Source organism: Capsella rubella, unplaced genomic scaffold (assembly GCF_000375325.1).
Source record: "Capsella rubella cultivar Monte Gargano unplaced genomic scaffold, Caprub1_0 scaffold_1, whole genome shotgun sequence".
Classification (NCBI taxonomy): Eukaryota; Viridiplantae; Streptophyta; class Magnoliopsida; order Brassicales; family Brassicaceae; genus Capsella; species Capsella rubella.
The window spans coordinates 14543478-14555927 of record NW_006238923.1 but is presented as its reverse complement, the minus strand read 5'-3'; the positions used below and the strand labels follow the sequence as shown (position 1 = coordinate 14555927).

The 12450-nt window shown below is 32.6% G+C and overlaps 1 protein-coding gene across 1 annotated transcript; it reads right to left on the bottom strand.

Annotated features, from left to right (window-relative positions):
- Window positions 1-4689: 4689 nt before the first annotated feature.
- LOC17900904 lies at window positions 4690-11245 on the bottom strand. Its single transcript, XM_023788717.1, has 4 exons — window positions 11180-11245; window positions 5433-5636; window positions 5127-5342; window positions 4690-4941 (listed from the first exon to the last, which is right to left on the bottom strand). The coding sequence occupies exons 1-4, from the start codon at window positions 11243-11245 to the stop codon at window positions 4690-4692; spliced, it is 738 nt and encodes a 245-aa protein (XP_023644485.1).
- Window positions 11246-12450: the final 1205 nt, after the last annotated feature.

Sequence of the window (12450 nt, the reverse complement as noted above, 5' to 3'; positions counted from 1 at the left end):
TATATAGTATATACTATATATATATATATATATATATATATATATATATATATATCAAATATAGAATATCTATTATATAAATTATAATTATAATTGCACAAATATAATCATATGTGTATATCTTATATAACATATGTTATACTATATAAACCCAACCTTGATCCAGTCTACTTAGATGTGTGACCCTACATGATCGTATAAGAACTTCTAAAGTCATTGATTATAAGAGGTTTCTAGCAAAACGCTTTAATCGTTTAATATTATTCGACTTTTGAACCTTGTCGATACAACTTAAACTAACGTAAGTAGAAATGATTTCAGGACATTTCCAACATCTCTCACCTCAATTTCAACACTAGTAGCGTAAAGAGGTACTTCATCACCAGTACTTTTCCGCAATAAAGATGAGATATATAAGTCTATAAGGCAAACACCACTACAGCATATCCATGTTATGGGTATCATAGATGCCCTAATGCTTCCTCAACTCCCTTGAAACATAGGCATTCACCTTACCCTGCTACATTAATACACACCCAAGACTCACTCTATACGAATCAATATACATCATATTTCGCTCACCCTGCTCTGGTAACGCCAACACTGGAGTACTAGTCAACATCACCTTCATGTCTGCAAAACTCCGCTCACACTCTGGTGCCCACAGAAAATGAACATCCTTCCCTGTTAACTTAGTCACCTCATGAGCCATACTCGCAAAACCCTGACGAACTTTCATTACCTGCTAAACCAAGAAAACTCCGGATCTCGGTAGCATTCGTCACCCTCGACCAATTTTTGATGGCCATAATCTTCTCGGGATCCACAGATACCCCATCCATTGAGGTTAAGTGGCCTAGAAACCCAACTTTCTAGTGCCAGAAACTTCACTTGCACAATTTAGCATACAACTTTTTTTCCCGTAGCTTCTCTAACATGGTTTAAAAATGAACCTCGTGCTCCTCTGCACTCTTAAAATACACCAAGATATTGGTGATGAAAATGACCACAAAATCGTCTAGATACTCGTGAAACATACTGTTCATCAACCTCATGAACGCCGCTGATGCATTTGTCAACCCAAATGGCATCACCTAAAACTCGTAGTGACCATACCTCGTTCGAAACGCGTCTTTCAAACATCCGCCTTATGTATCAGGATCTTATGATAACCCGACGTCAAGTCAATCTTGGAGAACCAAGTATCCCCTCTCAATCGATCCAACAACTCATCAATCCGCGACAAAAGGTACTTGTTTTTCACAGTGACCTGGTTCAATCCTCGGTAGTAGATACACTGGTGCTGTCCACGGTGAAGTACTCGGCTGGATAAAACCCTTATCTAGCAACTCCTCCTAAGGCCTCTTCAACTCTGCCATCTCTACTGAAGCCATCCGGTAAGGCGCCTTAGATAATGGCGTCATCCCTGGTTCCAATTGATGCGAACATCAGAACTAGATCAAACCGAAAGCACACCAAACCAATTGGTCTTGACAACAAACCGGTCTACAAGGAGTATTCTGAAGAACCTTATCCTAATGGACTTCTGATCAAGTACAAGGCGAAGGGTTAAGTATTCACCATGATATTAACCTTAAGAAGTCCACTGATTCAATAAGGATAAAAAATCAGCAAGTCAACTCACCTTATTGTTGGGATATGACTGTTGCGCTCTTTTTCCATTGTCTAGGGTTTTTCCCAACGGGTTTACCTAGGAATGTTTTTAATGAGGCAACACCAAGTCATCAAGGAATCATTTACCATCATCTGATTCAAATATGATAGCTAATGTTCATTATGAACTACTCGCTCACGGTCATGCTGAAATACTTGCTGACAAGCATGCTGAACTATTTGCTGACCAACTGACCAACACGACATTTAGTACACCTTACCACACAAAAACCCGACGAGTCACTACTTACCATACATGGAGCCAAAGGAGATCAGGCTGCAAAGACTCCTTCCTTATTCACTTATGCACGTCTTGAAGCTTCCTGAAATGAACCTAGGCACTCCAAGGAGTTACAGATTCGCACCAAGGCTCCAAAACAAAATCAAACCAGAAACAATTACCAGAACCTAGCATGCGTCTAATCCAATGTTTCAAAACAATAAATTTAAATAACATAAACACCCAGTGACCCTAGATCATCGCCCTCCTCCTCGCCTTAATTCCACATCACACTTTCTCTTTAGTGAGATGAGATGCGTGAGTATATCACAAATATTTAGTGAAGTGATTATAAACACATGCATAATAAAACCATGAAACATGCATTAGATCAATCAAAACAACCAAACCAGGCATAAACAGACACTGACTACTCGTTGTCTAGAAAACTTACTGTCTAGAAATTGGTGTCGCCCTACACCCAAACTGGTGTCGATCGACACTAGCTCCGCAGGAACCCTGAAATCACATCTCCTCTCCCTAGAGATCGATTCAAACACTTCCAGACTCCAGAATTGAATTCTAAACCATCGATAGACAGAATACAACATCTACATCACATAAACAAGCAAAAATACAACAATTCCAGCAACCCAAATCAATCAAACACACATCATAAGGTTTTATATGCCTAGATGAACCATGGTCATGCACTCAACTTGATGTGGATTGAAAGGATGGAAGAAAACATAGAAGATAAGCACTCTAGCAACCTCTCTTCACACCACATCCACGAACTCAGCAAATCCCTTGATTGAACACCCAAGAACAGCCACAAAAACCTCCAGAAACCCTCTCTCAAGCCTCCGTAAGCCTTAAAATCAATTATTGGACTCCCTCTCTCTTTCTCTTAGCTTTCAGAAGCAACAAAACACAACTAATCTTCGACTCCCTCTCTCTTTCTCTTAGCTTTCAGAAGCGACAAAACACAATATTTAGTGCATAATAAAACCATCAAACATGCATTAGATCAATTAAATATTGTTTCTTTATATATGCATTAGTTATGCTAATATCATAAAATTTCTCTATTTTTAGGTAATTCAAGTTGATAAAGATATGATAAAAAAAAATGTTGACATATATTTTCAATACTCATTGTAGCCAATATATTCTCATTAATAGTTTCATATTACATATTTATAAATAACAAAAATTGATGGTAAATAATTTAATATAATATTGTAATTGTTTAGGTACAATTAATTGCTTAAAAGACAAATAAAAAAGAAAAAAATATATTAAGAATATTCATAATACAATTAGTAAATTATAATAAGAACATTAAAATAGAAAATTAAGAAAAGAACATTAAACCATATTATTAACAGAATATTAAACAAAAGAACGAACCTGCATATTCAGAAAATTAAGAAGTTTAGAGAGTGAAGAGTTAGAATTTGCATCATAATAAGAAAAAAGTAGTTGACAAAAAAAAAAAAAAAAGTATATAAACAAAACTTTATTCATACTCATATCATATAAGAGCATATGAATTTGATACAATTATAATTTTGTTTTCATGTTCCTGTAAAAGAAAATAAAATATATTAATATATATGACATATGATAAAATAATATTATAAATGCACATATCGATTTGATCTATTAAAAAAATAGCTATCTAAAGTTATTGAAAACATGTAAATCATATTATTTGATTTAAAAATAAAATGATAAATTCTACTGTATAATATAGATGAACAAAAAATAAATTGAGGAACGATGAAAGAGATAGAGAGAGAGAGGAAGAGAGTATGTTACCCTCATGATTACACTGACACATATTTGCCTATATTTATATAGAGAAGAAAGTGTGTCTAGCAATCTAAGTTTAACTAAAAATCTAATTATATATTTTTAAAATCTGCACATTTATTAATAGCACTAACATGAAAAATATACCATAAAAGTTGACTATTTATTATGATAGTTATTCTTTTCTTTAAATTTTGGAAATTAACAGAAAAAAACTAATGAATTAATTAAAAAGAAATTCTCTCTTACCCCACAAAACTACAGAGAAAATAAATATATGTAAAAGAAAGAAACGAAAAATATTAAACACAAAACTGTGAAAAAACAGAAAAAAATAACGAAAATAAAAAAATAATGCAAGAGCAAGACTCGAACGAAAGACATGGCACTCAATATGGATGTACATAACCAACTGACCTAGCAAATCTTTTTATCATTTCGCTCTAACATTTAGTTTATATATTGTTTTTGAAAGCAGGTCTGTTTAGCGGGTCAAAAAGATCCGCGTGTTTATCCGTTTTAGGGTGTTTGGCAATAAGTTTTAAACGTTTTATCATATAGTTTTCATTGAAAAATTTAATGTTTTTGTTTGGTTACAGGGTTAAATCGCCTTTACTTTAATAATATAGATTTCCCAAATCATTAAAGAAAGATAAAATTATGTAAAGTTTTGTTACTATCAAATGATGCTGCAAAAATATTAGTTAAAAATAAACATGTCAATCGGGTTGGTTCGGCCCAGCACTGTCGAAAATTTAAAAAATCACATATGTTTGAGTCCAGACCAATCAAGCCAAAAAAGGAGAAAAATATAAGGTAAATAAGACTGATTTAATCATAAATTTATATCTTAATTTTTATTGTTCTGATAAGGTTTCTAAAATTTATAATAAGATTCCATTTACCAACAATTTTTTTCCTTTCTTTTGAGACTTTAACATATTCCATATTATACCTTAACTTTTTAATAAAGCTTTTCAGAAAGGTGCTCGGTGAGGTATGCCCTTTCTTCTCCTTTTCTTTGGGTAATCCCGGTTGCTGTCTGTCGAAGGTGTCCCAGGAGATATCACAGCCGCGGTTTCGCTACGTTGGCCATCGGCATCTACCAAGCTTCTGTTGACCAAACGATTACAAATCCCGATATTTTGGACGTTTAAAGAGTCATCACCAAGCTTACGTATCAAAGAGAAGGTCAGGTTTGGATCACCTCCATTCTTGACGCCATCAAGCTATTTCAGACCAAGGAAACAATCAAAAACCATAATCAAAAGCATTAGTATATACAGATTTGTAATCTTAACACCCAAAAAAATATGATTGACCAAAATTACAATTTCCATATTTAACTAGAAGAACTCAAAACCATTTGTTAATATGTAATTGAAACAATTCAACATAGACAATTTCACATTACCTTGCAAGCAAGAGAACAGAAACGGAACGAATCAAGGAGGGTACGAGAACAAATCTGACATGTTTTGTCCGAGCTTTTACCAATTCGAAATTGAGGTCTCACGTTCAAGAAGAAAATCTTTGAACTGTTAATAACATATGTCTGAATACAAGAGATATCAATATGTCTTTGAATCTCACTCACTTTCACCACATTATGATATGACGATCGTCGAATCTACAACCACAATAAACATTATTATTGTGTTTAGTTAAACAAATGTGTTCAGCAAAATTCCTCACAGAGATGATTATGATGAAACTGAACCTGGATAACTCGATGGTCTTTGTGATGACCCCAACAGTAAAAGCAAAAGGCATTGCCTGAGCAATCCAAGCAAAATCGATTACATTCTCTCTTACTCGTTTCTGCGTGCATCGAACAAGCCACAAAGTAGTCAGCTCGAAGCATTGGTGTTAGCCATGGTGGAATACTCACATCATCGCTCTCCACTTTTACTATAGAACTCACCTGAAATTACAAAGACCCATGGGATCAATTTCTACAAAACAAAACAAAAAAAAATCCTCTAAAACAGAAATTATAAAACTCTGAAAAAGCAGAAGAAGAAAATAGATTAAGAAGCAGAGGAACAACCATTGTTTGGTTCCTGATTTGTCCGAGACCAAAAATTAAATATGAGAAAGAGATGAAAACAGGTAAATAAATAAAAATAGAGAATATGTAGAATATAGCTACCACAACTTAGTGTGGGGGTTTAGAGAAAGAGAGAGAGAGGAGGAGGAGGAGGAAGAAGAAGAGAAGAAGATGATGAAATAGATTTACAAGGAAAAAGGTGTGGTTTTTTTTTACTAAGGGCGGTTTGTTATCTATATTACTCACTTTATTTACATAAGAGTCCTGATTATTCCCATAATTTTACATTTCGATTCATTATTTTATAGTATTGCTCAATACCTCTAGTTTTGTCAAAAAAAAAAAGATAATTTGTTGTATATATTAATCATCGATTTAATTTGGTTTTCTTGAGGTAGAATCCCCCTTATTTTTACCAAACAAAAATATAATAAATGAATTATAGTAAGTAATCCAAAACTAGTCAAACTAATTATAATGCTAATTATTGTTTTTGCCGCGTGTCAAAAAAGTTGTATTATGTCAAATACTTATATCATCAAATAATTTTCGTGCTCTCAGAAAATACACTTATCATTAGTAGATAATCTTATTATTAAAAGAGAAGTAGACATTTAAACATTGCTAAAAATTGGTTTCAATTTCCAAAAAATTACCCCTCATATGGAGTTCAATGGATCCCTGTTGAGGATTGATCATTCTCTTAATGTCAAATCGCCGAGCTGACCCCATAGGAAGAAGATATTGAAACCGAAATGTAAGTTTTTCTTTTCGTTTGGTGGTTTGTTCCTTATATTACCAATTTTATTTACAAATAAGTCTAGATTATCATCGTACTTTTACATTTAGATCCACTAATTTTTATTTTAGCTCAAAACCACTATTTTTATTTGAAAAAGATAATTTTTTGTATATACCATCAATTTAATTTGTGTTTTTTTTAATTAGAATTTGGGGTGTCAAAATGGGTCAAGGTTCATGGATTGACTCAACTTAACTCAAACCATAAACCATAGTGAGTTTTAATTTTTTGACACTACTGAATTCATGAGTCAGTTGAGTATTGAGTCAAATGGTTCAATGGAACAAATGAATTGAATTGTAATGGGTTGATGGTTTAACCATGTAATCCAATTATTCTTGTTCAATTGAATTAAACCAACTTAAATACTTTAACGAACTGCATCACATCATCATAACATCATCATCACCATCATATATACCATCATCATCATCATCATCATCATAACATATCATCATCCTCATCGCATAACATCATTATCATCACCATAATGATCACCATCACCATCATCATCATCAGCATCACCATCACTGTCACCATCACCATCACCATCACCATCACTATCACCTTCATCATCACCCCCACCATCATCATCATTATCGTCATCATCATCGTTGTCATCAACATCATCATCATATCAAAGTAATCTGTAATTTTCCGCAAAAGAGTAAATTTGTATATTTTCAGATAGAAACATAATTTTTCATTTTCCGCCAAAAATAAAAAATGTGCTCATCAAATATGCAAACCCGTAATTTTTCCGTTGAAAAGTTAAACCCCCTGTTTTTCCGCAGAAAACATAAATTCGTAATTGTTCCACCAACAATGTAAACCCGCAGTTTTCCTTTCCAAAATGTAAACCCACAACTTTCCCGCAAAGAAATATAAATCTGTAACGTTAACCACAATTTTTCCCCCAATATTAAACCCGCAGTTTTCCCGCAAAAAAACATAAATCCGCAGTTTTTCTATAAAAATGTTAAGCTACAATTTTCCTGGCCAAACAACAAATCTGCAGTTTTACTGCAAAAAAATAAGTAAATCCGCGATTTTCCCGCAAGAAAACAAAAATCTGCAAGAATACATGTAGATAGCCAATTTTATTCAATTTGATGTTGTAAATAATTAGATGCATGTGGTTACACTATTTTTGCATTTAGGTGCTTTAGAGTTATTTATTTATGTAATACCCCTTGTTTATACCAAAAAACAATACATTACTTCAATTTTGGTAAATAATCCAAAAATAATTAACCTTCTTAAATATATGGTTTGAAAATAAAAAGGAATGGGATCTAGTTATTTTTGAAGGTGCTCTTACTCTGGAGGGTCAATAGTTGGTGTCTGAAATTCATCTCTTTAAATATGCAGTGTTTGATTCTTATGAATGAGACTGCACCATAAATGCTTAGTATTTATTTCATTTTGGGATATTGGGTTGTTACTCATGTAACTACTGTTAGGAGAAGATGTTATTTTACCAGAAGATGTTATTTTACCAGCAAATCGGTCAGTGGCCTTAAAACAAAATTTTTGGAAACTCACTATAGCTCCAAAGATTAAACACTATTTATCGAGTCTTATATGGGACCTTTAGTGAAAAATACTTAACTCTAAACAAGCGCAATTCCAGAGATGTTGTTTGGAAGAAGAAACCATTAATCATCTAATTTTTACTTGTTCTTTTGCTCAAGAAATTTGGCAAATGGCCTAAACTCATATTGTCTGACACATTTTTTATATAGTTTTGAGGACAACGCTTGTATCTACTCAATTTACTTAAGAATTCTTCGCATCCCCTTCAACATAAAGTACTTCCAATCTGAATGATGCGGCGTATATGGAATTCAAAAATATTTATCTTGTTCAGAAAGTTACTCGCAGCCTTGATTGTGGATAAGTAAAGATGCTCCTGATGTATTTGAGTGGATTGAAGCAGTGAAAACTCAAACCAAAGATGTGGGTCATAACAGTTTCATCGAAGTTACCTAGTTTGGAATCGCAACAGTCAATAGAATCTTCTCCCATCTGGGATGGCTCAAGTGCAACTACGACAGTACTTTGGTTCATGGGAGTTTATACAAAAGTATATGTTGAATCATTATAGACTTTGTAGGTCAAATCATTCTTACATGGGTTGTGAAAAACTTAAATGCTTTGACTTTGCTCTCCAAGTAGAGGCTTTTTTTTTCTTAACGTCAGTTGACATGGGCTCAAGACCAATGCTACAGATCGATGTATGACATTATTGTATCAAACTTTCTACGTTCTACATTCATGGCTGATCTCATATTTTTGTCAACCTTTATGACATAATAAAATTTATGGTTGTTAAGAAAAGAAAATTCTCATATAATTTTCTTTATTTATCTTTTGGATTGATGTTAATTTGTAAAAACGTTACATCATATTTAAGTAATAATTAATTCATTTTCAGAAATACGATAAACTGAGTAATGAAAAATATATGCAAGTTTTTAAAAAATGTATTGGAAATTAGGAAATAACATTTTTAGAATATTGGTATAATCATACCTAGGGGATAGTTGCTAAATAACGTTTTAAATGTTTTAGCAGCTTTATTAATAATGGTGAATAGCTCGTAAATTTTTTGTTGATCGATAGTTTAAAATTACTAGGTTTTATGATGAATTTTTAGTAACGAATTTCACATCTTTATGATATTAAAACAGAAGTAAAAATTATAACATTGAAAAATTATGAATCTAATTCTATAATTGCCCCTAAATTATTGGTTTTAGAATAAGAATTAGAAATCAATTAGGGTAATATGATATTGATGACAAATACATGAGAATTTTTAAGAAATATCCCTTTTGGTGTGTCACTTTTTAAAAATATCCCATTTATCTATCCATTTTCAAAACTGCCCCTGTTTAAATATTAAAAATTATAAAGTTTTATATAGTTTATAAGGTACTTCTATATAATAACTACTACTGAGAGATTTGATACAAATATTCTAAAATGTTTTAAATGGTTTTAAATCGTTTTGATAAGTTTATAAAGGTTTTTAAAAGGGTATATAATTTAAAAAGTTTTTAAAACGTTTTTATAAGTTATTTTACGCTCTTTATGAAAGATATATAAAATCTTAACACATCCAAAGGTAATTTGTCTATATATTTATCAGCTTACACACATATTTGGATAAATTTCAAAACTTTTAATGGTTTTTGATAAAGTTTGAAAAAGGGTATTTCTAAAAAGAGGTATATGAAAAGGGATATTTTTGAAATTCCGCCAAAATACATTTGGATCTTCCAACTAAATAAATATATTTAGTTATGCAATATTCTAATAAAATCTTGATTTTTGATTAACGGAATAAGAAAATAAAATTCTTATTTTTAATTTTTAATTAATAAATAATGATAATACTTTAACTACACCAATAAATATTATGTTTTGTATTATACCTAAATATTCGCCATCTATTATTTTTTTGGACGCTTAATACCTATATTTTTCAATTAAAATTAAAAAAATATATTTTCATTTTGTTATAAAAATCTTCCTATATTTCAGTTTTAGTAAATTCATACACACGATTTCAAACTAAAAAATATTCTAATTTTACCCTTACTATCTAAATTAGTTATTAATAGGAAATAATATCGAAACTGCCAGTTTCAAGGCCCAAATAATCAAAACTGCCAGTTTGGCCCAGGTATTTTATGGAGTGCCACAATGGCGAGTTGAAAGGACGATACTACCCTCCGGCCTTGGGCAGAGATTTCGCGCGGCGTTCAAACATAGTACGATTAGACAGAATTTACTGCAGGGTGCAGTGCGCATTTATTGTGGACAAAGTGAAGCTTTTACCCATAGGATAATGTGAAGCTTTTAGTTTAGTTAGTGCTAACCTAAAACGAAAAAGTAGATCTCAGTTGTTAATGAAGGACAAGTGAGAGATTTTGAGATTTGTTAAGGATTTTGAGCTTCTGGAGGATATTTTGGAGCAGAGAGAAGATACGATCATCGAGTTTAGTGAATGGCATTCCAGGTCTTGTTTGGTTCTGATGACCTCATCATACCCTCCCTCTTCAAAAAAATTTGACCTCAAAACTACTTGACCTGCACCAAGAGAAAGCAAGTTAGGTTTCATTCGCTTATGAGAGTTTAGATTGTTACCTCGGTCTTGAATCATCAATGAATGTTTTGATGAATCTGGTGGCTCTTATTTGATCATCATAGTTTCATTGACACTTCCATATCCATCATCTTCTGGTTTGATTAGCAAAGGCGTGTACTCCTCATGGCATTGGCTATGGTCCGTGAACTTCTTATATTTTGATAAATCACCTTTGGGGTCTTCCATTGTACCTGTAATAAAATCAACACTTTTGACAAGAAGTAAGTGTGTTATAGCAGTCATGAAATTATTATAATCAGGAAAATCAGTTGGGACCATTTTCGTTTCTTGAGTTCTAACAATTTCTTGTTTTACTTTATTTTGCGACTTAATACAAGAAATTTGATTCTCAAGTTTCCCTAAGGGACCTATATTTTCCTCAACTTGTTCAGACCTCATAAATTCTAGTAACAAAACCTTAAAATCATTGGAAACAAAATGGGTAAGAGTGTTACTTACCTTGGGCGCAACTCCTTGTTTCGCTTCTTTAGCCAACATGATGTGTTGATCTTTCTCATTATCCATGGGGGATAATTACTTAGATAGACCATAAAAGTAGGTTTATTCCCTAAACAGCCACATTTTTTTTATTTCTTAGATGTTTAGTGAGCTGGGTGTAATTACAATAAACACCCTTGGTCTGTTTTCACTTAAAAATTGTCACGTCAGATCCGACATGTCACGTCATACCTAAAATTGCCACATCATTATTCTGTCTTTAATGATAAAAGAGGAAGAAACTAAACATTTTCGTCACTATTCACAAACAAAAAAAAAACCTGTTTTTTTCTCTCACCTAACCAACGAAGAACCCTAACTCTCGCCTCTTTTCTTTTTCGTTTCTTCCGGCCGCTTATCCTATTATCAATGTGTCTCTCTCTTTCTCGTCGTTATTGTTGTCGCATTTCTTCTCAACTTGGATGGAGACTTTTCGTTTTCCGACAAAAAAAACAGGGAAATACGAAACGTCGTTTATGGCTGAGTTATGACACATTGCGGCTGACTTATGGTACATTACGGCTGAGTTATATTATGACTTATTGTAAGTTACGGCTGAGTTGTGGTTTTTTTTTGTAATTGTTCACGTACAGGAAAAAATATCTCTACCTCAGCGATTCCGGCGAAGAACCCTAATTCTCGCCGCTTCTCTCTCTCATCTCTTTCGTCCGCTTCGACTCATACCGACAAGTCTCTCTCTCTCTCATCGTCATTGCAATCGCCTTTCGTTTCAACTCGGCTGGAGACTTTTCATTTTCCGATGAAAAAACAAAAGGGAAATATGAAACGTCGTTTTCAACTTTTGGTCTAAGTTATGCCGTATCTAAATATAGAATAATAAGTCACGGCTGAGTTATGCTACATTGCGGCTGAGTTATGCTACATTACAGATGAGTTGTGATATACATTCTCGAGATTACAAAAAGTAGTTTTTGGGAAAGACCAACAATAATTACGTACACATATTCACACGCACATGCATAATAAAGTCATAGAGTATTATGTTTAAAAAACAAATATATTCAAAATAATTCAAAATTTGAATTCAAATTTTTTAAACAAAATAATTCAAAGTTTTGTGTCTGAATATAGAATAATACGTCACAGCTGAGTTATTTACTTTTCAAGGTTGACTAATGACTAAAACTTTAATTTAAAGGGACACTTGAATGTTAACATTAGCACTGATTATAATAATGTAGAGATTAAATATATTATAATACAATTAAAAA

Excerpts from the sequence above, each read along its gene's own strand:
- LOC17900904 (XM_023788717.1), bottom strand. The coding sequence starts at position 11,245 with ATGGATAATGAGAAAGATCAACACATCATGTTGGCTAAAGAAGCGAAA. Across the intron at positions 5,637-11,179 it reads AACAAGGAGTTGCGCCCAAG|GTGAGTTCTATAGTAAAAGT; the intron begins GTAAGTAACACT and ends TTGTAATTTCAG. Across the intron at positions 4,942-5,126 it reads TCTGTTCTCTTGCTTGCAAG|CTTGATGGCGTCAAGAATGG; the intron begins GTAATGTGAAAT and ends GGTCTGAAATAG.